A 27,334-nucleotide genomic window follows, 5' to 3' on the forward strand; every position below is an offset into this window, starting at 1 on the left:
AAATATATGGGCGGGAAGGGACCTCAGGAGGTCATCTAGTCCAACCCCCTGCTCAAAGCAGGACCAATCTCCAACTAAATCATCCCATCCAGGACTTTGTCAAGCCTGATCTTGAAAACCTCAGAGGAAGGAGATTCCACCACCTCCCTAGGTAACGCATTCCAGATTTTCACCACCCTCCTAGTGAAAAAGTTTTTCCTAATATCCAACCTAAACCTACCCCATTGCAACTTGAGACCATTACTCCTTGTTCTCTTATCTGCTGCCACTGAGAACAGTCGAGATCCATCCTTTTTGGAACCTCCTTTCAGGTAGTTGAAAGCAGCTATCAAATCCCCCCTCATTCTTCTCTTCTGCAGACTAAACATTCCCAGTTCCCTCAGCCTCTCCTCATAAGTCATGTGTTCCAGTCCCCTAATCATTTTTGTTGTCCTCCGCTGGACGTTTTCCAATTTTTCCACATCCTTCTTGGAGTGTGGGGCCCAAAACGGGACACAGTACTCCAGATGAGGCATCACCAATGTCAAATAGAGGGAAACGATCACGTCCCTCGCTCTGCTGGCAATGCCCCTACTTATACATCCCAAAATGCCATTGGCCTTCTTGGCAACAAGGGCACACTGTTGACTCATATCCAGCTTCTCGTCCACTGTAACCCTTAGGTCCTTTTCTGCAGAACTGCTGCCTAGCCTTTCGGTCCCTAGTCTGTAACGGTGCATGGGATTCTTCCGTTATAAGTGCAGGACTCTGCACTTGTCCTTGTTGAACCTCATCCGATTTCTTTTGGCCCAATCATCTAATTCGTCTAGGTCCCCCTGTATCCTATCCCTACCCTCCCAGTTTAGTGTCACCTGCAAACTTGCTGAGGGTGCAATCCACACCATCCGCCAGATCACTAATGAAGATAATGAACAAAACCGGCCCCAGGACCGACCCTTGGGGCATCCACTTGATACCGGCTGCCAACTAGACATGGAGCCATTGATCACTACCCGTTGAGCCCGACAATCTAGCCAGCTTTCTATCCACCTTATAGTCCATTCATCCAGCCCATACTTCTTTAACTTGCTGGCAAGAATACTGTGAGAGACCATGTCAAAAGCTTTGCTAAAGTCAAGGAATAACACGTCCACTGCTTTCCCCTCATCCACAGAGCCAGTTATCTCGTCATAGAAGGCAATTAGATTAGTCAGGCATGACTTGCCCTTGGTGAATCCTTGCTGACTGTTCCTGATCACTTTCGTCTCCTCTAAGTGCTTCAGAATTGTTTTCTTGAGGACCTGCTCCAGGATTTTTCCAGGGACTGAGGTGAGGCTGACTGGCCTGTAGTTCCCAGGATCCTCCTCCTTCCTTTTTTTAAAGATGGGCACTACATTAGCCTTTTTCCAGTCGTCTGGGACCTCCCCCGATCGCCATGAGTTTTCAAAGATAATGGCGAATGGCTCTGCAGTCACATCTGCCAACTCCTTTAGCACTCTCAGATGCAGCGCATCCGGCCCCGTGGACTTGTGTTTGTGCAGCTTTTCTATATAGTCCCGAACCACTTCTTTCTCCACAGAGGGCTGGTCACCTCCTCCCCGTGCTGTGCTGCCTAGTGCAGTAGTCTGGGAGCTGACCTTGTTCATGAAGGCAGAGGCAAAAAAAGCATTGAGTACATTAGCTTTTTCCACATCCTCTGTCACTAGGTTGCCTCCCTCATTCAGTAAGGGGCCCACACTTTCCTTGACTTCCTTCTTGTTGCTAACATACCTGAAGAAACCCTTCTTGTTACTCTTAACATCTCTTGCTAGCTGCAACTCCAGGTGTGATTTGGCCTTCCTGATTTCACTCTTGCATTCCTGAGCAGTATTTTTATACTCTTCCCTGGTCATTTGTCCAATCTTCCACTTCTTGTAAGCTTCTTTTTTGTGTTTAATATCAGAAAGGATTTCACTGTGAAGCCAAGCTGGTCGCCTACCATATTTACTATTCTTTCTACACATTGGGATGGTTTGTCCCTGTAACCTCAATAAGGATTCTTTAAAATACAGCCAGCTCTCCTGGATTCCTTTCCCCCTCATGTTATTCTCCCAGGGGATCCTGCCCATCAGTTCCCTGAGGGAGTCAAAGTCTGCTTTTCTGAAGTCCAGGGTCTGTATTCTGCTGTTCTCCTTTCTTCCTTGTGTCAGGATCCTGAACTCGACCATCTCATGGTTACTGCCTCCCAGGTTCCCATCCACTTTTGCTTCCTCTACTAATTCTTCCCGGTTTGTGAGCAGCAGGTCAAGAAGAGCTCTGCCCCTAGTTGCTCACAGTTTTTTAAAATCTACTTTTTTGAAGTCCATTGCTTCTCTCCTTCCATTCCTTAGAACAGGGGTGGGCAAGCTTTTTGGGAGGGCCACATCTGAGTATGGAAATTGTATGGCGGGCCATGAATGCTCACAGAATTGGGGGCTGGGGATGCGGGCTCTGGGGTGGGGCTGGGGATGAGGGGTTGGGAGTGCAGGAGGGTGCTCCTGGCTGGGACCGAGGGGTTCAGAGGGCAGGAGGGGGATCAGGGATGGGGCATGGAAGAGGGTCAGGGGGCAGGCTCTGGGCAGCGCTTACCTCAAGCCGCTCCCAGAAACAGCGGCATGTCCCCCCTCTTGGCTCCTACATGGAGGTGCGGCCAGGCGGCTCTGCGCGCTGTCTTGTCCGCAGGCGCCGCCCCTGCAGCTCCCATTGGCTGCAGTTCCACTTCTTGGGCAGCACTTGGGGAAGGGGCAGCGTGCAGAGCCCCCTGGCTACTCCTATGTGTAGGAGCCAGAGAGAGGACATGCCGCTGCTTCTGGGAGCAATGTGGAGCGGGACAAGCCCCGGACCCCGCTTCCTGGCAGGGGCTCCAGGGTTGAATTAAAATGTCTGGATGGACAGATGTGGCTCCTGGGCCATAGTTTGCCCACCCCTGCGCCATAGTTTGCCCACCCCTGCCTTAGAATCATGGAATATGTCCTTTCATGATCACTTTCATGCAAATTGCCTTCACTACCAATTTTCCTGCAATGCAGAATCAGAATTAAAATGGCTGTGCCCCGGTTACTTCCTCCACCTTCTGAAACAAAAAGTTGGCCCCAATACATTTCAAGCATTTATTGGACACGTGTTTTGCCTTATTACTTTACCAAGTAATACAGTAAAGACAGTAAAAAGTCCCCAGTTACTACCAGGTCTTGTGTTTTGGATATTTCTGTTGTTTTAGAAATGCCTTCTCCATCTCCTGATTTGGTGGTCTGTAGCAGAGCCTTAACATGACATTACCCTCATTTCTTTTTATCTTTGTCCAGAGACTTTCATCTGATCTGCCTTTCACCTTCTCCTGGACCTCAGAACAAGTGTATAGATATATTCTTGATGTATAATGCAAAACTTCCCTCCTTTTTGTCTCTGCCTGTCCTTCCTGAACAAGCTGTATTCTCATACCAGTGTTCCAGTCATTAGATTTATCCCACCAAGTCTCTGTAGTGCCCATTAAGTCATAGTTTAGGTTATTTACTAATACTTCCAGTTCTTCTTGTTTATTTCCTATACTCCTTGCACTGTGTAAAGACATCTAACATGCTCAGCAGATTCCAGATTCCCCCAGTCTTATCCCTCTTCTTGTTCCTATGGCACTCTTGTAATTTCCAACCCTTTCCTCCGCCCCCCAACACACGTAGCCCTCAGGTAAGGTCACCTTTTTTATACCTGCTAGTGGGCTTTTGTCATCTGCCGCCTTTGAACCTAATCTAGATTGCTAGGTCTGTGTGCAAAGATGCTCTTCCTCTTCTTGGTCAGATTGACCACGTCTCTTCCCAGTTGTCGTCAGAAAAGCATCCAATGATCAAGGAAGTCTGCACCCTACTGTTGACATCTGCGTAGCCATGCATTCATCTCCAGGATGTGTGTATCCCTCCTGGGCCCTTATCTTTAACCAGGAGGATGGATGAGAACACCTGCATCCCTAACCCCTTCATCTTTGCTCCTGGAGCCCTGTAATCACAGGTGATCTGCTTAGGGTCAGACCTGGCAGTATCATTAGTGTCTACATGGATGAGCAGCATGGGGTAGTAGTCAAAGGGGCCCATGAATCTCAGCAACGTTTCCATAATGTCTCGAGTGCTGGCTCTAGGCAGGCAACATGCCTCGAAAAAATCCTGGTATCTGTGAGATTAATATCTCAGTTGACTTCCTTGACTGGTGTGTATCCTAGTAACCAAAAACTAATCCTCAATTATTATGCTATGTACAGGTAAGCTATATTACACACACATAGCTATATTAAAAGAACATTATTAAGGATTTTGTTCAATATCTTCATAAATGATCTGGAGGATGGTGTGGATTGCACCCTCAGCAAGTTTGCAGATGACACTAAACTGGGAGGAGAGGTAGATACGCTGGAGGGTAGGGATAGGATACAGAGGGCCCTAGACAAATTGGAGGATTGGGCCAAAAGAAATCTGATGAGGTTCAACAAGGATAAGTGCAGGGTCCTGCACTTAGGACGGAAGAATCCCATGCACCGTAACAGACTAGGGACCGAAAGGCTAGGCAGCAGTTCTGCAGAAAAGGACCTAAGGGTGACAGTGGATGAGAAGCTGGATATGAGTCAACAGTGTGCCCTTGTTGCCAAGAAGGCCAATGGCATTTTGGGATGTATAAGTAGGGGCATAGCCAGCAGATCGAGGGACATGATCGTTCCCCTCTATTCGACACTGGTGATGCCTCATCTGGAGTACTGTGTCCAGTTTTGGGCCCCACACTCCAAGAAGGATGTGGAAAAATTGGAAAGAGTCCAGCGGAGGGCAACAAAAATGATTAGGGGACTGGAACATATGACTTATGAGGAGAGGCTGAGGGAACTGGGATTGTTTAGTCTGCAGAAGAGAAGAATGAGGGGGGATTTGATAGCTGCTTTCAACTATCTGAAAGGGGGTTCCAAAGAGGATGGATCTAGACTGTTCTCAGTGGTAGCAGATGACAGAACGAGGAGTAATAGTCTCAAGTTGCAGCGGAGTAGGTTTAGGTTGGATATTAGGAAAAACTTTTTCACTCGGAGGGTGGTGAAACACTGGAATGCATTACCTAGGGAGGTGGTGGAATCTCCTTCCTTATAAGTTTTTAAGGTCAGGGTTGAGAAAGCCCTGGCTGGGATGATTTCGTTGGGGATTGGTCCTGCTTTGAGCAGGGGGTTGGACTAGATGACTTCCTGAGGTCCCTTCCATCCCTGATATTCTATGATGCAAAGTCAAACACTCAAAAGTTAGGAAATGCCATAATCAGGATTGTCTGCAACCTTTATAATAGGCATCCCTATACTATATCTCCTGAAATGTTTCTTCTGGTAGAACTCCGAATTTGATTAAAAGAATTCTAGGACAAAGATAGAGCTTTGAATTGTGGAAAGAAGTGACATCTTGAGGAGACAAATGGCAGAAGAAAGTAACGTCCAGAGACTTAATCACATGGAGTATGTAAATATTATTTCAGATATGAGTCCTGATTTTCAGTTTAGAGTAGAATTGCACATATTTTAGTACTGCAGCCATCACAGATAAATAGCAACACATTTAATTTTGTCTTATTTTTTACTTGTAACATGCTCTCAGATTAAAAATACTGTAAATAGATAAAATGGTGGAATTCATTGCTGCATTTTCCTTATCTGCTCTCCCTGAGCTTTCAGACCAACAACATTTTCCAGTTGCTGGAAATGGATATATTGTCCTTCCCTATTAGTTTAAGATAATGACACTTTTCTTTCTAAGGGTCCCATTCTCCCCTTTAAGTAGAGGGGAGCTGAAATCAAGATTTGGTTGAGGAGGCATGGAAAAGGGGAGGGAATCCACTGCAGACCTATATCCATATAACTAGGTCACTCAAAGTGTGAAAAATCCACACCCATAAGCAACACAGTTAGACTGACCGTAACCCACTTCTAGGCAGCACTGCGTTGATGGGAGAGCTTCTCTCATCAATATAACTACCGCCTCTCAGGGAGGTGGATTAACGACGCCAATGGGAGAAGCTCTTTTGTCGGTGTAGGCACTTCGTCGCCTAAGCACTACAGCTGCATGGGTGCAGCTGTGCTGATGCAGCATTTTAAGTGTAGACCTCATCTAAGTCTGCAGAATTTCTCCCCTTCTCAGTAAACCCCACAGAAACCCTGTGGAATTTACAGATTTGTGGAGGGAGTGTGGCTAGGTCACTTTCCAGAGTATGCTCCCACTTCCCCAAACCACAAGGGAAACTAGCAAATTTAGTGCAGATCTGATTTTGGTCAGGTTACCTGTTTCTATGCTGTGGAATCACACTTTTGCTTAGAGAGGGTTCTGAGAACTAGGGTCAAGGGAGTTGCTCAAGAAGGGATAGAGGAACAAGGAGCACGTCCGCCCCTCCCCCGGCACTCCAGTGCATTGGCCAAGCAGTCTTGTATTTTCCTGAGCATGAGAATTTAGCACCCAAAGTGGAACTAGCCCCTTGGAAGTGAGCAGGAAAGGATAGTGAGGGAGCAGGTCCATGTCTCTGTTTCCTCTCCACAGTGGTCAACAAACTTGTCCAGGTGCAGAGAAGAATACGTGCTGCAACTTGCAGTTGAGTGAAACAAAGATAATGTGCTCTACTCCAGGAGGTATTGGGCACAAAATATCTTTGTAATCCTCCAATGTGGAGCACAGTCCTAAAAATTGTAATTGAGATCTGCGTATTGTCAGACTTTACTGGGGTCCACCCACATGTATCAGATTTCAGAATGAGGGCATATTTGCCAAATTTTAACCCAGTTAATTATTCAGCAAACTTTTAAACTTTGAAAACCAGGAGCAGCAAGTATTTAACAAGAAAACATAGACCCTTTAGCCACAGTTGTTGGGGAAGTTTCCTTGGATGTATGAAACTGCATTCAGCAATAAATACTAAGTTCCTCAATTATACTTGTGATCCATTTAGTTTAGGGCAACAGATTTTCATTTACAAGTATGTTGCTCAACAAACTACGGAAATAGCCGATAAACTTGCTGTCATTAACTGAAAGATGATCTGACAGCTCTGTGCAACATTTGTAGTAATGAACTCTATCCCTTCAGAGCATTTCATTAATGTATATACCAGCAAATGAGAGCATCTCGGAAAAGTGGCAGCTTATTTTGTTTTACTATTGTACGGGGGCAATCTGTGCTTCATTCTTATAGTTACCTTAAAGCTAAGCGTTTTCTTTGCAGCTGTTAAGATGCTATTAGAGTAATTATAGTCCTGTTCTGACACCCCATAACCATATTGGTATATCAGTAGTTTTATTTCAGCTTTTATAGTGTATCAGGAGACATTGTGTCATCCCTTTTAATGTCTGTTAGCCCTCATTTAACTCAGAGTTTTGAAACTACTTCATTGATGTCAACTTGAGTACTAAATAATTGATTGTTTAGATTACTAAAAAATACATAATCAGTAGGAACTCTAAATAGCATTAGCTGCTTTTGTCTATCCAATGGAGCCATTTTAATGGTATACGATTGATCTTTATATAATGCAGTTAAGTTTCCCATGATTTCTTTAGAACTCAGTTTAGATTAATTTATATGATACACGGAGTACATTGTCTATTTAGAGTTGTCAGTCTGGAAATAAACTATTTTCATCTTACCCTCAATATTTCAGAAGGTTTTAACCTTAAAAAGAACTGATGGCTTTGCCATAGAGCCTTTTATCTATCTGATCACTGCATGGATTTAGTTATATATATACAGTTATTTAATCTGTGAAATTCACTAATAGTTTAGCAAGCTTAAAAGGGGTTAGGCATTTGTATGAAGAGAAATAATATTTGGAGTCACACTAGCAAGGTTAAAAATCCATGTGCTTGAGGGCATAAACTGTTTACTATCTGGAGTAAAAAAGCAGTTCCTTTACCTTTTATGGCACAGAATTAAACAATGGAGAAGAGTGGGAGGTTTTCCTCTGAAGCAATATCAAGTATATCAGAGTCAGGCTATTGGATTTGACAGCCCAAAATGGTCTGTTCTTATGTGGCATTTCCTATGTTCTTTTGTGCTAAGACAGGATAAAACAAAGTCCTTATTCATTCTGATTTTTGTCTTCCTTCCATCGTACTATTTTTTCACTGAAAAGATTTTAAAAAATGGCCAACATATAGTTTGGTTTAGTTCATCCATCTAACTTACACAGTTCTAAAAACTACGGCTATTTTACTTATTTCTTGTTCACATTGTTATGGTTTAAAGTTTCTCATGTTATGCGCTACATATAGAGGACTATTTTGATATCTTTATATATTTTGAATACATTTTTGATGAAGATAATGTACACACAGCACACAAGTGCAGTCAAATAACACACACACACAGAAATGCAGATAAATATACAAACTCAAAGACAAATTTTGAGAAATGGTGAGCATTTCCACTCATTGGCTTCCTTGGAGTTAAGCATGCTCAAGACCTTATAGAATCAAGCCCAAGAAGAGGTAACATGGAATTGATATAAAATACAATACAATATGAAAATAAATTAAGAGTTTAAACCCAGTGTAACTTTTCATGAAATAATGTAGTGCATATGATACTGATACACTTTTGATCTAAATAGTTATGTATAGGCAATATTAGTATTCAAGTCACTTTTAATACGGTTCAATAAGTTCCCCTAAACTGCTTTGTGCTCTGGTAATTCACTTTGTATTTATAGATTACTCTTTCAAAAGATGATGGATGCAGTGGATTTTGAACATTCATGTGCCTGTCTTCTCTCTCATAGATTTCCTCTGTCCCTCAATCTTTACTAACTGTATAGAGTGTTCCACACTATGGATAACAGAAATATGTGGATTTGTAGGTTTATAAGGGAAAGATTTTGTATAGCTGCAGGGGATACTTGGGCTATTATCTCTCTTTTCCTGATAATTTAGGGCTTGAATTAAAGTCCTACATCGATACGCAATACGCTGTTATGCAACATTTGTGTAAACATGTCCGTTTGCTTGTTTCTGGAGCATGGAATAAAACTTCATGTTTACAGTGTTACAACTGAGTAGTCAGTCATCCAAGTCCTCTGATGTGATCATGAGTTCGATCTGTGTGCAAAACAGGTGTGCACTTCCTCTTCCAGACAGTCAGTTCTGTACTAAAAAGCAAAAAGAAAAGGAGGACTTGTGGCACCTTAGAGACTAACACATTTATTTGAGCATCAGCTTTTGTGAGTTACAGCTCACTTCATCAGATGCATGAAGTGAGCTGTAGCTCACAAAAGCTGATGCTCAAATAAATGTGTTAGTCTCTAAGGTGCCACAAGTCCTCCTTTTCTTTTTGTGGATACAGACTAACATGGCTGCTACTCTGAAACCTACTAAAAGGCAGTCATTGATAAAAACAGGCCAAGGCACATGTATTATATGCTTTTTTTACCAAGTGTGATGGGGCCTACAGGCATTGCCTGTCCCCTGGTGCCAGCCCCACTGCCTAGGCACACTCTGCCCTAAGAAGGAACCCTGCTGGAAAGGAGGAGCAGTGAGTTCCGACCTCAAGGGGTTGCCCAGAGAGGCCTCCTATGATCAGCTGCAGGCAGAACCAGTGAGAGTTGGTCCTCTGGCACCTAGAAGGGCCAGGAACAGGTAGAGGCCAATCAGAGCTCAGCAGGCCAGATAAAAAGGGTAGACTGCTTTTATTAGGTGCTAATTCTGGGTGAAGCTATGAGAGGCAAGGGTGTTCCTGTCCTTACCTTAGTAACCTGGCCCAGCAAGGGGCGTAACCTTGACAACACCCGCCATGGATCTCTAGGAAGGGCTAGTGTTTACATACTATAGAGTTTAATGCCCAGCTGCCTATTTTGAGTTGAGATTTAATATGTTTTTTGTTAGCTGCAGAAGAGGTCTGGACTGAGAGGTGACTTGGGTGGAGGGCTTGGTCGCAGTAGCAGCAAACCATTGTGGAACCAGGAACAATAGGGAGTGCTGGAGTGGAAGAGTCTCTGCAATCTGACGTAAGGGTGTATCCTGGGGAGTGAGTGCATGCTATAAGTCATGACTGCATTTGTTTTAAGACAGAATGTACATGCCATAAAAATGTTTCTAACAGGAAATTGGCAATTTTTCTTTACATGTACATGTCATGGAGCATGAACAAAGGCCATACCCACTGAAACAAATTTTTTACCACATACCCTTTATAAAACCGCACATGCTGCTTAACAGCAGGCAAGATGACATGAATACACTGTTCACTTGGAAAACATGAATCAAGTGTGGCTTTAGATTAATTGCTTATGCTGTACAAAAAACAGTGTGAATAACATGGATTACTATAAGGCCCACTTTAAATTAATGAGTTCAGTGTTATAAGTACTCTGCCGCTGCTATGCATGAGTAGTTATCCTCATAAGAGATAATGCAGGTGAAGAGATACATTGCTTGCTTACCAGTTTACATTGTTAGAGATAACAGCAACAACCCTTGTTCATGTGGACTGATTATTTGAGTTTTCACAAGGATTTCACAGATCTAGAACAACAAGGGCTATATGCTCCTCTTCACTAGGTAGCTTGAATGAGTGCAAAGAATTAGGATTTGGGGGCCAGTTAAAAGAGAGATGGCAGTTTCTTCCACCCTGGAGTGATTTGTCACCAGCTATGTTGCATTAATTCCCTACCTGCAGAAGCTTGCAGCGAGGGTGGGAGTAGTTTGGGAGAGGGCGCACCTGTTCTGCACAGCGTGCTATCCTTGCAAAGTAGAAACGTCAAACTGCAAATTACTGTGTACATTAATGACGATATTTTCAGCATTAACTGCCCTGCCAGGAGTTCCAAATATCTACTGGCAGGGGAGAAGCATACAGGACAGGATGATAGGGGATCTAATGGCAGCATAGTACAAAAGATAAACATATTCAAGGCTTGTTGTGTGTGTGGGCGAGGGGTGATTTGTGCAGAGGCATCATGATTATACCAAATGGTCCAAGCTCTGCAGGGCTTGGGCCCAATTTTTCAAAGATATTTGCCCTTTATGAGATCTGGGGGAAAAGAGAAGGCTGCTGTGGACTGCTCACCCCTCTTTTGTCTATTGATGAGATGAGAGGATCCTCATCCCATGTAACCGTTGGGGCAATCACTCCAGAATGTGACCTCTTTCAATAGTACGCAAACCTAAGGTAAAGATAAGGAGCAAAATTCTATTGACTTCAGTAGGGTCAACTGAACATGAACTGCCAGTGTGATGCTGTGGCCATAAACGGGAATCTTGAGTAGGAGTAAAGAAGTTATTTTACCTCTCTTTTTGGTACTGATGCGACTGCTGCTGGACTGCTGTGTCCACTTCTGGTGCCCACAATTCAAGAACAATGGTGATAAATTGGAGAGGGTTCAGAAAAGAGCCATGAGAATGATTAAAGGATTTTAAAAACATGCCTTATAGTAATCAACTCAAAGAGCTCAATCTATTTAGCTTAACAAAGAGAAGGTTAAAGGGTGACTTGATCACAGTCTATAAGTATCTACCTGGGAAACAAATATTTAATAATGGGCTCTTCAATGTAGCAGAGAAAGGTATAATGTGATCCAATGGCTGGAAGTTGAAACTAGACAAATTCACACTGGATATAAGGCATAAATGATTAAAAGCGAGGCTAATTAATTGTTGGAACCATTTACCATGGGTTGTGGTGGATTCTCCATTACTGAAATTTTTTAAATTAAGATTTGATGTTTTTCTAAAAGATTTGTTCTAGGAATTATATATTACACGGCCTGTGTTGTATAGGAGTTCAGACTAGATGTCACAATGGTCCCTTCTGGCCTTGGAATCTATTAACTGACAATAGAATTTGGGCTAGGCTGTGATATTCCAATACCTGGAGAAAGGTGACTCTGAAGTAGTCAGTCCTGAAAAGGGTATTGCTTGGGTCTAGTTAACTCACAAGGAGTGAAAGAAATGCAGAAAACTTTAAAGTGGCCAAAAGAGGATTTTGCTGTGGTTGTTTTTCATAATTTATCAGTCATTTTTTGGCCCTTAAAATCGAGTGTACAATGTTAATGCCACTGCCTGATTCTGCTATCCCTACTCTTGGAGTCAATCAGGAGCAGTTCCACTGAAGTCAGTGGGAATTACATTTGTGTAAAGCCTGTGTAGGTGAGAAAAGAATCAGGCCCAGTGAATTCCCAGACTTTGTTTCATTTTTACATTTCATACTCTTTAACTTAGGATTTAGGAAAGATAGAAGACAGAGCAATGGCATAAACTACTTAAAAGGAGCAGACCTCACTGTGGAAATGGCATGGTGCCCTAGGATGCTTGGGGGAGCCCAGTAAAATAAACATTGCTGCTGGCTGTGATGGTACCGTGAGAACAGCTCCATATGTTTCAGGCCCACCAGATAACAAATGGCAATATGACAAAAGGAAGAGAGCGAAAGCAGCATTAAATAAATATATATTTTTAATTGGCTTGTACTCACCTCCCAGCGTGAGGCAGAAATTTGATTTGGCAGAAGAAGCAGTATTTTTAATTGCCTTGTCCGGATCTCCTTGTTGTGATGCTTTATCCAAACTGGCAACTTGACATCATCATGCATATGTTTTATATGGCCCTTTTATGTTGTAGGCCAAGTTGACAGATCCAGGTAACATCATACATCTTTCACAGAAATACCACAAAACATCTTGATGTTGTCTTTTAGGTTTACACAATCCATCATATTACAAACTAGCAGGTCAGATTCTGCTGTCAGGCATATTGTTTTAAATCTGGAGTTAATCCACGGGAATAAAATCCTGTATAAATTCAAGCTGTTGAATATATGACTCTACCTTTCGTGGTCTTAAAAAAGGCTAATCTTACCTACCAAATTGTCTTACCCAGCAAGGATTTTATAAGATTCTGGTAATAACTATTTCTACCTAAAGGTACTAATCCCCACTCTCACGCCCCCCAAATCTTACATGTAGCCTATATTAATTCTTTGCAAAATTTCAAGGTAGGGTACCTAAACTGAATTTTCTCTAAAAACATATCCCCAATAGCAGTGCCCTTTGCAAGTAACATGTTTGCTCTGAAATGGAATTTTGGGATTATTGATTGTTACATTTATAAATGTCTGTGTAATGTGTACCCCTGCCCCAGAGCAAGAATGAAGCAATGAAAAATGTTTTGCATATATCAGGGCCAGGATGCCAATGTGCAGAGATCACAGCAAGAGGAGCAGGGCAAGCCAATACAAAATGCTTCTTGCTTTTGTAGCTATTTACAGACATTCTTTTCATGCTTCAATCCCCTGTAGAGGGTCAGATGCTCAGCTGTATTTGCAGCTGAAGGTGGGCACTATAGAATCCTTCATACCTCCAACAGCTTGAGGCCATGTGACTGTTGTTCCAATGCCCACTGTAAATTAGAGCAGCCCGAAAGCTGATCTAATATGTGTTGCCCCCCAGAGACTGTTCTGACAGCCAGGAATCCCTGTGACTTCAAGACGCACTGGAAATGCCCCCATTACATGAAGTGGTTTAAGATCTACTGTAGAGGTCGTATGCCAAAGACTTCTCACACTGATCTTTAAGGTTGCTTTGAACCACTAGAACAGTGCAAAAAAGCTGGCATTCAGAACACTCCAGATGGGGTAAGAAGAGTTATTCTGAACTTATACCAGGATGACTGACCGAAAGCAGAAACTAGTCCACCACATCTACTGTGCTGGATACTGCTCATTTGTGATGCTCATAGCAGCAGCTGCATCAAAGGATGAGTAGGAATGTTTGGAGAGGATACCTCAGGGGCTGGTCACCAAACTCAAATGCCTTTCAGACCACATTCTGAATATATATTCAAGGCCACTCGTACTGAGCTTGAAACCTGAAAGGGATCACTGTAAAGAGCTACAAAAGCAAAACGCATTTTGTATTGGCTTGTCCTGTTCCTCTCACTGTGATCTCTGGCGCTGACAATGCAAAGCATTTTTGATTCCTTCATTCTCATTCTATGGCAGCAGCGCCCATAGCAGACTCTGTAGACCTATTATACAATTACAGTCAGCCCTCTTCACTCCCCCAGTTCCTTTTCAAAGCAAGTACATTACTCACACCAGCGATATTGCGAATGTTGGTTGTTTTTTGAGGCAATTTGATTTTGGGACCTAGCCTGACCTTTTTAAAGAAATTGGCAATAAAGGTACCTGACAGCATGTTTGGTTTGTTTGTTCCTTGGGTACACTCAGAAAGAAAGAAATATATTACTGTGAGTACATCTGTAGAAAACTTTGGTGAGTAAATGGGTTAAGAATGATGAGACTAAATATTTGACCAGAATTATTATATGGGTATCAGGGACCAAGTTTTTTAAGACCAAGGAATGAAAAGTTACACCGGGCTAGATTCCATCACTGACATTAATTGAATAGCACCTTAGTGTTGAGTAATCCCATTTCCAGGGGACAACTCCTAAAGGAAGGCACTACTCATTGTGAGTAAGGAGTGGAAGAGTCTAGTCCTTAATCAACAGCTGGAATTTATGAAGGATCTTATTTTAATGTGGGATAATAGCAAGAATTATGAAGCCACAGCAGCAACATAATGGTGGCAACACAATATAACAGTAGCATCCCTTACAAACATACCAGCTGTCACTAGAATATCGTTGGGGTTCCCTCCAAGACCTTTTCCACTAGGCCAGTGGTTCCCAAACTGGGGTTCATGAACCCAATGTTGCAGGGGGTTCTCAGGAAAAAATTCCCTAATGGCGGACAGAGCTGTCCCTAGGGACCCCAGGTAATACGGGCCAGCAGGCTGGAGCCCCTGGACTTCCAAGAGCTAACCAGATCAAAGCAAGCATATCTGTTACACTGAGGAGAATTAAACTTCAAGACTTCTTAGAAGAAATGGAAAGGGAGGTAGATATTTTTTGCTGTTTTAAAAATTAAATAGGCAGCTAGTATTGTTTTTATAATTATTATGAAGAACAAGTTTAAGCTTTGTTGTAACGTGTGTTGTTTGCTTGGACTGCTCAAGACCTGAATGCTTATGTAGGAGGAACTCTTTGAGTTGGCGTCTTAAATACCTTCATGCTGTTTCACATTTGATACTCCATGACGAAACATAGGAGACTTGTCTTATAACAGGCTTATTCAAAGTGATACAAGCTATGAAAGTGAGATCTTGGAAGAGTGTTGCTGTTTTCATAATGTAATAAAAATACTGTAATGATAAATAATAATAAATAGTGTGTAATAAGAATGTCATAAAAACAAATTTTATATTTTCAAGATTACTGCTTTTATAATTTATACTCAGGTAAAGGAGAAAATCCCTGGAAATATTTATTTTTAGGAGGGGGTTCGCGAGACGTGACATTTTAGTGAAAGGGGTTCACAGGTTGTTAAAGTTTGGGAACCACTGCGCTAGGCTTATCCAGATGCCTTTTCCATTTCTGGGAGAACACTTCATCCATTGCTCTGGGATCCAGAACACATAGTTTGACTGCAGATTTTGCCACTCAGGTATTTTTATTTATTTTATTTTCCTTACTGCCAGGCCCACAGACTGTCCCTAGGCTCTGATAGTCAAGCTGGGTGCTTTCCATCTCATGGATCATCTCCAGCAGTAAAGGTTTTACAGGGCAAATAATGCCCTCATTGACACCTGTGTTACCCCCTTGACTTCAACATATACCCTCATTGACACCTGTGCAAACCCATTGGTTTCAGGTTACACCTTAAGTGACTCAGTCATTTTTACCCTATTTGTAAATAAGTGGTATATGTTCTCAGCCTATCTCAGCCTATACAGTTTACATTTTTTTTTATTTCAGCTAAAACAGTTCAGCCATTTCCAAGAATGAGGTAAGTGAAAAATTGTTTTGTCCACGATAGAAAATTCTGGTGGCCATTTTAAAAGAAATTCCAGCAACCCCATGCTTTGGAGCAGACACTTGAAATTTGGCACAGAGTGGCATTTGTGTCAGGGGTGTGCCTGTTGCTGTCTCTGTGAAAATCTGCCCAAATCTGGCCAATTTTAGCTTTGCAGCTGAAAACTCCAGTGATTCCATCTGTATTGAGCATGTTGCAGCCTGGGGCTGAGTAGGACTTTCCTAGCTGTGAGCCATGCTAGATCCAGACACCAGAAATGAGAGCATGGAGACTCTCTCCTGTCCTCTGAATGAACCCCATGCAGAACCCAGGCAGCATGAAGGAGGAAGTTGTCTGATTCAGTGCAGAGGGGACAAGTGCCAGGCCTGTGTGTGGGGAATAGATTGGTATGAGGAGTAGGATAGCAATAGGCTGGAACTTGCTGCACAAGGAGACTTGGACGAGAAGCCTGAGGAGCGGAGACTGAGACTGGCTAGATGAAAACAGAACTAAGACAAAGAGTCAGGATGAAAAAGAGGTGGGGTTGGGATAGAAAGAGGTTGGAGGGGAGAAGTCAGAAGGGGTCACATTTAGGGGATAATGGCAGAAGAGTGTGTGCCCACTACAGCATGCTCCCTTCCAGAGTCTGGAATCGAACCCAAGATTTCTGAGTTTCACCATTCCTTTGCTGTCAGCAAATATATGTGAAAACCACTTGCAAAGTGTATCATCCACTTTAGTACTGGTCCATATAGAGGATAACAGCCTACTACTGCCACCAGTTACTGCATTAGCTCAAGTAGCAGTAATCTGTATGGTGAATCTAAAGAGTCCAACTCTGCTGATGAACCATGTGGGTATCAGTATGATGCCTCATGACATACTTGCTTGGTTTTTTCATTTTTTTTAAAAGCCTTGGAAACGACACAAAAATATTACATTAAAATAACAAAGTCAAGCACTCAGGTGTAAGGAAATGCCACAACTTTGCATACACTTTACGATAGACTCTTTAATTATGTGATCACATACTATTTTTTGCACAGGATCCTTTGCTTCATTAAGTGCACAGGATTGACCTGTTCTGGGGATGAACTGAGCATAGTGAAGGACTGGAGGCTGTTTGTAGGACCCTTGCCTCAGTTGCTACAGGTGTTAGACGCTGTGTAGAGAATGAGGCAGGAGTTTACAGAAAGAGAAAGGACAGTCTCATGGTTAAGGGAGTTGAAAGCTGCCCTGGAGAACTGGATTCTATCCCTGCCTCTGTTGCTATGTGATAGTGGGTATGTATGTTTAAACCACTTTCCACAGATGAACACTAACTGTGTGTGCCTCATTTTCTGGGTGCCCAATTTTATACCCTGGGGTCTGATTTACAGAAGTGCTGAGCATTCACAACTGCAAATGAAGTCAGTGGAGGTTGTGCTTTGAACGTATAAAGTGCTGTATAATACTAAGTACTCTGAGGATAATTAATCATTGGAACAATTTACCAAAGCTTGCGGATTCTCCATCACTGAAAATTTTAAAATCGAGATTTAGTTAAAACAGGTATAATTTTAGGGGCAGTTCTCTGGCCTGTGTTATACAGGAGATCAGACTAGATGATCACAGTGATCCCTTCTTGCTTTGGAATCTATGAAAGAAATCAGCTCCAACGTGTTTCAGATTGGGCACACAGATACAGGATATTTTTGACTTTAATCTGTCTGTGCCTCAATTCCCCATCTGTACAATGGAGATGACACCACCCCCTCACCTCAGTAGAGGTAGAGTGAAGATAGATTAATGTTTGGGAAGCACTCAGATACTATAACAATGAGCACTATAGAAAAGGCCATGAGGAAATTAATAATTCTGTCTTCAGAGCAGGCTTTGAAGTGTGCAGTAAATAAGGCAGCACCTACATACTGAAGAATGAGGAGAAAACAAAATATTGCATAGTGGCTCATTAAGTGAGCATTGTCCCTCCTGTACATGGACAGAGGTCCAATGGAAAAAATAGCAACCTTAATTCTTTTATTTCCTAACTTTAGAGTGCTTGACTTTGCAACCCTAATGTTCTTTTTACATGGGGGAGAAGTGGATGTGCGTGTGTTATATATGAATGGTATAGACATTTTTACTCGGGGAAATGTATTTTGATGGTTCTGAATGTATCAGGACTTTTATAACTCATTCAATAAAAATTAAAACGTCTTAATTTTGGCAGGACTGCTGTGGTTGGAATGAAGAGCTATCTACCCATCAGTATGTGTGTGACTCCCACTATATTAGGGGAGGGATGCGAGGCCCAAAATTCAGACCCAAAATTCATCTCTCTTCTGCAGACTATACCTTTGTTCTGTCTTGTGGTGTTTTCCCTTAGCCTAAAGTAAGTAATTTGAGTCTGAAAGTAAATGATTGCTCTTAATTTATGGCAAGACATAACTTGTATATAATGACAGGTTTCAGAGTAGCAGCCATGTTAGTCTATATCGGCAAAAAGAAAAGGAATACTTGTGGCACCTTAGAGACTAACAAATTTATTTGAGCATAAGCTTTCGTGAGCTACAGCTCACTTCATTGGAGTCCTCCTTTTCTTTTTATATATAATGGTTTTACTTTGACATATGTTATGTTCCACCCTGATCTCCAATATTTAGCAAACTAGCTGCTCCAGGTTTGCTAGAGTTAGCACCATAAGTAGCTCATGCAGTGTCTGCCAGCATGGTTCATTGCTTTGATATTCTCAAACCTTCTTTGCTTTATTCTATCAGTTCCCTGTCTCTTGTGTTAGCACAAGCTTTGCTTTCCTGTCCTTTTCCTCCTTGTTTCTTAGTTCTTACACTCTTAGCACCTTTCTTTTGTGTCCGGTTTCTCTATTTCTCCTCCAGTATTTTAGCTGCAGTGTTGCCATTAGTAGGTTGCATCATATCTGTGATATAAGTAAGTACTCTTCTTTGTAGGATCTGTATCGACGATTTCCTCCCTCTTTCTACATTGTAATTCTTCTCTATGGCTGTTCTCAGAATACTTTAGCAGTTTATTTTCTTTTGAATTTTCCCAGCTTTAAGATTCCCCATTACAGAGGTAACTGGAAGATGGAGTTATTAGGTTTTATGTCTTTTTAATCAAAGTTCCGCTTTTATAAGATTGTTGGTGACATTTCTTTTGCAGATATGTGTTGTTGCTTTGCAGATGCCTTTCTTTTCATGGCTGCTACATCTGACAGTGGTTAGCAATTAATGAATTGTATACTGTGTAGTGATGATAGATTAATTTCATACCAGAGGCACTGAGGGTATTATATTTACTGATGAACTGTAATTTTGAACAGTCACAGTAATGAACAGTCAGTCATCTTTCTCATTTCAGGAGGAGTCAGGTAGTCCTTGTTGTGTTCCATGGGAAGCCATCAAAATCTGACAGGTATTTGGAAGGAGGTGACTTCTAACATACTAGTTATGGTCTACAACCCTTTTTTGTTTTAAATGAGAATAAGACCTCAGACTTTGTGGGATAGTTCCCCACCTTCAATATATGTGGTATATATTTCAAAAACTACTGTCGGAGTGCTTCCTGAGCCTTCCATTATAATGTCCCATCGCTCAGGAATCAGCTGGTAGTATAGTGCTATGGAGTTCAAACAGATGAAAATCACTGTATAAATATAAAACACTGATAGTTCTTTTCACTGCTTCTCAAATAAGTGACAACCAGGAATTTTGGAGTTTGATTAAAAGATAAATTAACACAAACATTTTACCAGTATCAAATTATGAGATTTCCTATTCTTAAATAAAGTCTAGCGACGCAACACACCTTATGTATACATTACTTAGAAATAGTAATTTGCAACACTTTGTTGTAATTAGCATTTTTTCTGATAGAGTTACTGAGCCAAATTTTCTGCAGGTGTAAATTCCTCCAGTTACGTCATTTGTATTCTGCTTATTTATATCACCAGAGCATTTGCCCCATCATGTATAGGCAGATTAGTTCCCCTGAATAATATATAGTATTTAGCAGTAACTGTGTAGTTAGGAGGGCTAGTCAAATGTTAAGAAATTAGTTTGCAAATATTTTCACAAATAAAAGCTTTGAGTTTGGTTTATATTACTTTTGGGGACACACAATTGTGTGAATACATGAAGTACAAGGTGCGCATGAATCTTAAAAGGTTCATTATGTGTGGCTGTGAACAAGTATAAGGTGTTATTGAACCCCAAAATTGTGAATCTTAAAACTATTTTTAGTACAAACTGATATGCACCCAAAAATTAATGCTAAAGGTCCATTATTTGGTATTCCTCATTCTCTACCTTAAAAAATTTCAGTAATCCAATCAGAAAGTAGTTACAATACCATATGACTTAAGTGACCAATCACACACTATGAATAAGGAATAGCAAATCCTCAAAGTGAACAGGATGCAGTACGCCAGGCTGAAAATTGTTTGTCCAAATGATGAATGTGTTTGCAGAAATCAGGATTGGTTTGCCAAGAAGAAGGGCTAAATTCACAACAAATATGACAACAAATAATTTGACTTTAGCTATGCAAAATCATGTGCCATCTCTGTTCTTGTTTATTCTAGCACTTCACTTTCTCCATTGTGGAAAGTATCCATTAGATCAGGGGGGTCTCAACCTTTTTTCTTTCTGAGGCCCCCCCAACATGCTATAAAATCTCCAGGGCCCACCTGGGCCACAGCAGCTGGTTTTCTGCATCTAAAAGCCAGGGCCAGCATTGGGGAATAGCTAGCAGGCCAATTGCCTGGGGCTCCACGCCACAGGGGGCCCTGCAAAGCTACATTGTTCAGGCTTTGGCTTCAGCCCTGGGTGGTGGGGCTCAGGGCCCCGGGCTTCAGCCCCATGTGGTGGGGCTTTGGCTTTCTGTCTTGGGCCCAAATGAGTCTAATGCTGGCCCTGCTTGGCGGCCCCAGATTCCTGGTTGAGTACCACTGCATTAGATTTCTTGTTCTGATATTAATGTTAAATGATTACTGCATGCTCTGGTGAATGGTTGTTGTTTGAGTATATTAGAGCTTTACACTCCTTTCTGGCTCATGTAACCAGCAAATTCATTGAAAAGTAAACAGTGTTGCCAAATGTACATTGTTGTAAAACGTTTCTCAAGTCTTTACCACTATGTGTCTTCTCCACATTTATAAGCACCTAAGGAGTTTTCAGTAGGAGACAATCTTTACTAGAACATGCAGCTTAATATGACCTTTATAAAAGCATAAGAGAGAGTTTTATACATTAATCAGTGCTTTGCTGTTATTGCATGAAAAGTTAATCTGTCAGATGAATGCATTCTAATCAGCCAGAGATATCAAGTTCTCCTTTTTGCCTAGATGTATTAGTCCCTAATGTAAACACAGATAATATTTTGGACAGTGCTTAAAAAAGAAATCCCCACTTATCATATAATTGCTCTAAAACAATTATAAATCTGCACTTTTTCTTTTGATTTAAAGAAACTTTGCACTCTTGCTTGCTTACTTTCCACAGCAGCTTTAATGTCCTCCATAGACGGCCTGCTCCTGGTCCCATTTGTTAAGACCTGATCATTAGGAAGCCATACAGAGCAGAGCAGTGCAAATCACTGATTTTTGTCTTTTGTTGGTTTGGGAGCCAACCCAGGGGGAAACATTTGTTTTGAGTCAGCCTGAAACTACTTTTTTCAAAATTTTCAGTGAACCAACAAAATTCATTTACTTTTCAGGTCAAATGAAATGTTTTGTGTGACCTGAAGCAAAATGTTTAAAAATGTTTAGATTTGTTTTGAGGTTTTAGTTTTTAAACTGAAACCTCAAAACAAAAAAAATCATAGTAAAAATACATTTCTATTTCAAAATGAAATGTTCTGGTTTTTTTAAAGTTTCAAAACTAAACAATTTTTTTTCAAAATTTTTTGACTAAAATCATTTGGCAAATTTCTCACAAGTTTATTAAATGTTTTTGGTCAACCCAAATCTGTATTTTTTGGCAAAAAAAATCAGAAAAATTTTACCCTGCACTAATTTGGAATGCATAACAGCCTTATTAAATCTAGTAGTTTATGAACTATGCTACATATTATACACCAACAAATGGGGCGCTGTTTATCTGCTAATATACATATTATGGAGGCACTAGTTGCAGTTCAATAGTTAAGGTGGAGTTTTGTACTTAAACTAGGGATTCAACCTCTTTCATATATAAGAAAATTATAGCATATTCTTCCCAGAATTACAGCACTTACTCTCTGAGCATAGAACAAATTTTCAGAGAATTTACAATTAAATCTGTTAAGTATCTTAGGAGTTTAAATTAATTTTAAAACGGGTCCTTTAGGAAATTTCACACCCTGTGTCAGACTTTTTTTCTTTTGGTTCTGAATAGCAGAATAACACAGGTGCTTCACACTTCCCAAACAGTGTCATTAAACTCATTAAAATCTCATGGGAAGACTACATTTGAAGAGTGTGTTTTCAGATTAATTGTAATGTTTCCATGTTGTTCTTCATAACTAAGAGTTTCGCCTTCATCAGAGGCTGACAAAGAATGTGATGCTCCAGAGACTTCCATGAAGAGCTGTTGTCTCCCGTTGTTCTTGTGGGGGCTGAATGAACAGGTTGCTCTCAGATGGCCCTTTTGAGAAGAACCTCTCTTGTGATAAATCAGCTGAGCAAGTGATCCGTTAGCAGAAGTCAGATTTTGTTCTTTTTCTTCTGCTGCGGAGGGTGATAATTGGCCAGCGGAGGAAGATTTAATGGCCACTAGGGGGAGTGGGTCTCAGCGCTGGTCTACACTAGGACTTTAGGTCGAATTTAGCAGCATTAAATCAATGTAAACCTGCATCCGTCCACACGAAGAAGCCCTTTATTTCGACTTAAAGGGCTCTTAAAATCGATTTCCGTACTCCACCCCTGACAAGTGGATTAGCGCTTAAATCGGCCTTGCCGGGTCGAATTTGGGGTACTGTGGACACAATTCGACGGTATTGGCCTCTGGGAGCTATCCCAGAGTGCTCCACTGTGACCGCTCTGGACAGCACTCTCAACTCAGATGCACTGGCCAGGTAGACAGGAAAAGAACTGCGAACTTTTGAATCTCATTTCCTGTTTGGCCAGCGTGGCAAGCTGCAGGTGACCATGCAGAGCTCATCAGCAGAGGTGACCATGATGAAGTCCCAGAATCGCAAAAGAGCTCCAGCATGGACTGAACGGGAGGTAGGGGATCTGATCGCTGTATGGGGAGAGGAATCCGTGCTATTAGAACTCCGTTCCAGTTTTCGAAATGCCAAAACCTTTGTCAAAATCGCCCAGGGCGTGAAGGACAGAGGCCATAACAGGAATCCGAAGCAGTGCCACGTGAAACTTAAGGAGCTGAGGCAAGCCTACCAGAAAACCAGAGGAGCGAACGGCCGCTCCGGGTTAGAGCCCCAAACATGCCGCTTCTATGATGAGCTGCATGCCATTTTAGGGGGTTCAGCCACCACTACCCCAGCCGTGTTGTTTGACTCCTTCAATGGAGATGGAGGCAACACGGAAGCAGGTTTTGGGGACGAAGAAGAAGATGATGATGATGATGAGGTTGTAGATAGCTCACAGCAAGCAAGCGGAGAAACCGGTTTTCCCGACAGCCAGGAACTGTTTCTCACCCTGGACCTGGAGCCAGTACCCCCCGAACCCACCCAAGGCTGCCTCCTGGACCCAGCAGGCGGAGAAGGGACCTCCGGTGAGTGTACCTTTTAAAATACTATACATGGTTTAAAAGCAAGCATGTGAAAGGATTACTTTGCCCTGGCATTCGCAGCTTTCCTGGATGTACTCCCAAAGCCTTTGCAAAAGGTTTCTGGGGAGGGCAGCCTTATTGCGTCCTTCACGGTAGGACACTTTACCACTCCAGCCCAGTAACACGTACTTGGGAATTATTGTACAACAAAGCATTGCAGTGTATGTTTGCTGGCGTTCAAACAATATCCGTTCTTTATCTCTCTGTGTTATCCTCAGGAGAGTGAGATATCATTCATGGTCTCCTGGTTGAAATAGGGTGCTTTTCTTCAGGGGACATTCAGAGGAGCCTGTTGCTGCTGAGCTGTTTGCCTGCAGCTGAACAGAAATGTTCCCAGCTGTTAGCCCAGGGGAGGGGGGAGGGTTGAGGGGGTAGCCACACGTGGGGGGAGGCAAAATGCGACCTCGTAATGAAAGCACGTGCTATGTATGTAATGTTAACAGCAAGGTTTACCCTGAAAGATTGTAGCCACTGTTTTATAAAATGTGTCTTTTTAAATACCGCTGTCCCTTTTTTTTTCTCCACCAGCTGCATGTGTTTCAATGATCACAGGATCTTCTCCTTCCCAGAGGCTAGCGAAGATTAGAAAGAAAAAAAAATGCACTCGTGATGAAATGTTCTCTGAGCTCATGCTGTCCTCCCACACTGACAGAGTGCAGACGAATGTGTGGAGGCAAATAATGTCAGAGTGCAGAAAAGCACAAAATGACCGGGAGGAGAGGTGGCGGGCTGAAGAGAGTAAGTGGCGGGCTGAAGACAGGGCTGAAGCTCAAATGTGGCGGCAGCGTGATGAGGGGAGGCAGGATTCAATGCTGAGGCTGCTGGAGGACCAAACCAGTATGCTCCAGTGTATGGTTGAGCTGCAGCAAAGGCAGCTGGAGCACAGACTGCCACTACAGCCCCTGTGTAACCAACCACCCTCCTCCCCAAGTTCCATAGCCTCCACACCCAGATGCCCAAGAACGCGGTGGGGGGGCCACCGGCCAACCAGCCACTCCGCCACAGAGGATTGCCCCAAAAAAAGAAGGCTGGCATTCAATAAATTTTAAAGTTGTAAACTTTTAAAGTGCTGTGTGGCATTTTCCTTCCCTCCTGGGCTACCTTGGTAGTTGTCCCCCTATTTGTGTGATGAATGAATAAAGAATGCATGAATGTGAAGCAACAATGACTTTATTGCCTCTGCAAGCAATGATTAAAGGGAGCAGGGGAGGGTGGTTAGCTTGCAGGGAAGTAGAGTGAACCAAGGGCCGGGGGGTTTCATCAAGGAGAAACAAACAGAACTTTTACACCGTAGCCTGGCCAGTCATGAAACTGGTTTTCAAAGCTTCTCTGAGGCGGACCATGCCCTCCTGTGCTCTTCTAACCCCCCTGGTGTCTGGCTGCGTGTAACCAGCAGCCAGGTGATTTGCCTCAACCTCCCACCCCACCATAAACGTCTCCCCCTTACTCTCACAGATATTGTGGAGCACACAGCAAGCAGTAATAACAGTGGGAATATTAGTTTCGCTGAGGTGTAAGTGAGTCAATAAACTGCGCCAGCGTGCCTTTAAACGTCCAAATGCACATTCTACCACCATTCTGCACTTGCTCAGCCTGTAGTTGAACAGCTCCTGACTACTGTCCAGGCTGCCTGTGTACGGCTTCATGAGCCATGGCATTAAGGGGTAGGCTGGGTCCCCAAGGATACATATAGGCATTTCAACGTCCCCAACAGTTATTTTCTGGTCTGGGAATAAAGTCCCTTCCTGCAGCTTTTGAAACAGACCAGAGTTCCTGAAGATGCGAGCATCATGTACCTTTCCCGGCCATCCCACGTTGGTGTTGGTGAAACGTCCCTTGTGATCCACCAGAGCTTGCAGCACTATTGAAAAGTACCCCTTGCGGTTTATGTACTCGCCGGCTTGGTGCTCCGGTGCCAAGATAGGGATATGGGTTCCGTCTATGGCCCCACCACAGTTAGGGAATCCCATTGCAGCAAAGCCATCCACTATGACCTGCACATTTCCCAGGGTCACTACCCTTGATATCAGCAGATCTTTGATTGCGTGGGCTACTTGCATCACAGCAGCCCCATCAGTAGATTTGCCCACTCCAAATTGATTCCCAACTGACCGGTAGCTGTCTGGTGTTGCAAGCTTCCACAGGGCTATCGCCACTCGCTTCTCAACTGTGAGGGCTGCTCTCATCTTGGTATTCATGCGCTTCAGGGCAGGGGAAAGCAAGTCACAAAGTTCCATGAAAGTGCCCTTAAGCATGCGAAAGTTTCGCAGCCACTGGGAATCGTCCCAGACCTGCAACACTATGTGGTTCCACCAGTCTGTGCTTGTTTCCCGAGCCCAGAATCGGCATTCCACAGCATGAACCTGCCCCATTAGCACCATGATGCATGCATTGTCAGGGCCCATGCTTTCAGAGAAATCTGTGTCCATGTCCTGAGCACTCACGTGACCGCGCTGACGTTGCCTCCTCACCCAGTATCGCTCTGCCAGGTTCTGGTGCTGCATATACTGCTGGATAATGCGTGTGGTGTTTAATGTGCTCCTAATTGCCAAAGTGAGCTGAGCGGCCTCCATGCTTGCCTTGGTATGGCGTTCGCACAGAAAAAGGTGCGGAACGATTGTCTGCCATTGCTCTGACGGAGGGAGGGGCGACTGACGACACGGCTTACAGGGTTGGCTTCAGGGATCTAAAATCAACAAAGGGGCTGGCTTTACATCAAGGAGTATTTCAGGCAGGACTTCACGGAGGGTTCCAATAAGAAATGGTGCACCTAAGTTATTGTTCTTATTGGAACAAGGAGGTTAGTCTGGCCTCTGATTGATACATGGCTAGATTTACCTCGCTGCACCTTCTCTGTGAGTGACTACAGTGTGACCTAGAGGAATGAGTCCCCTAGACAGGGGAGGGGAGGAAGCAAATGAGTACAAAACAAATCTGGTCTATTTCTTGTTTTGATCCACTCCACCTATCTTTTACATCTTTGGCTGGCAGCAGACGGTGCAGAAGGACTGCATGCCATCCTCATCTCTTGCCTGCCCGGCAGAAGATGGTGCAATAGGACTGCTATCCATCCTCATCTCTTGCCTGCCGGCAGAAGATGGTACAGTATGACTGCTAGCAATCCGTATCGCCTGCCTGCTTACCATAAGACGGTTCAATAGGACTGACTGCAGGACTAAAGAGAATGACCTGGTCAGGTCACTCCAAATTTAGTCCCTGAGCCCATGTCTGCCCAGGCGCTCCTGGCCAACGTGGCCAGGAGCACCTCGGACATGACGATGACGGCTACCAGTCATATTGCACCGTCTGCTGCCAGAAGGCAATGGGTTGCTGCTACTGTTTAGCAATGCCGTACCACGTCTGCCAGCACCCAGGAGACATATGGTGACAGTTACCTGAGCGGGCTCCATGCTTGCCGTGGTATGGCGTCTGCACAGGTAACTCAGGAAAAAAGGTGTGAAACGATTGTCTTCCCTTGCTTTCATGGAGGGAGGGAACGGGGGCCTGACAATATATACCCAGAACCACCCTCGACAATGTTTTAGCCCCATCAGGCATTGGGATCTCAACCCAGAATTCCAATGGGCAGCGGAGACTGCGGGAACTGTGGGATAGCTATCCACAGTGCAACACTCTGGAAGTTGACGCTTGCCTCGGTACTGTGGAAGCACTCCGCCGAGTTAATGCACTTAATGCACTTAGAGCATTTTCTGTGGGGACACACACACACGAATA

General features: G+C 43.0%; 1 protein-coding gene across 1 annotated transcript in view; it reads left to right on the forward strand.

Annotated features, from left to right (window-relative positions):
* LOC311524139 (uncharacterized protein) overlaps nt 1-24,626 on the forward strand; it is a 31,634-nt gene extending 7,008 nt beyond the window's left edge. The window contains exons 2-6 of the mRNA XM_084634940.1: nt 15,797-15,827; nt 18,046-18,207; nt 19,191-19,244; nt 22,337-23,542; nt 24,128-24,626. Coding sequence (XP_084491066.1) covers nt 15,823-15,827; nt 18,046-18,207; nt 19,191-19,244; nt 22,337-22,460 — 345 coding nt within the window. The 5' untranslated portion in view covers nt 15,797-15,822 and the 3' untranslated portion in view covers nt 22,461-23,542; nt 24,128-24,626. The remainder of the gene's footprint in view (nt 1-15,796; nt 15,828-18,045; nt 18,208-19,190; nt 19,245-22,336; nt 23,543-24,127) is intronic.
* Nucleotides 24,627-27,334: the final 2,708 nt, after the last annotated feature.

The sequence above is a fragment of the Lepidochelys olivacea genome (assembly GCF_965140295.1).
Source record: "Lepidochelys olivacea isolate rLepOli2 genome assembly, chromosome: 7".
NCBI classification, from domain to species: domain Eukaryota; kingdom Metazoa; phylum Chordata; order Testudines; family Cheloniidae; genus Lepidochelys; species Lepidochelys olivacea.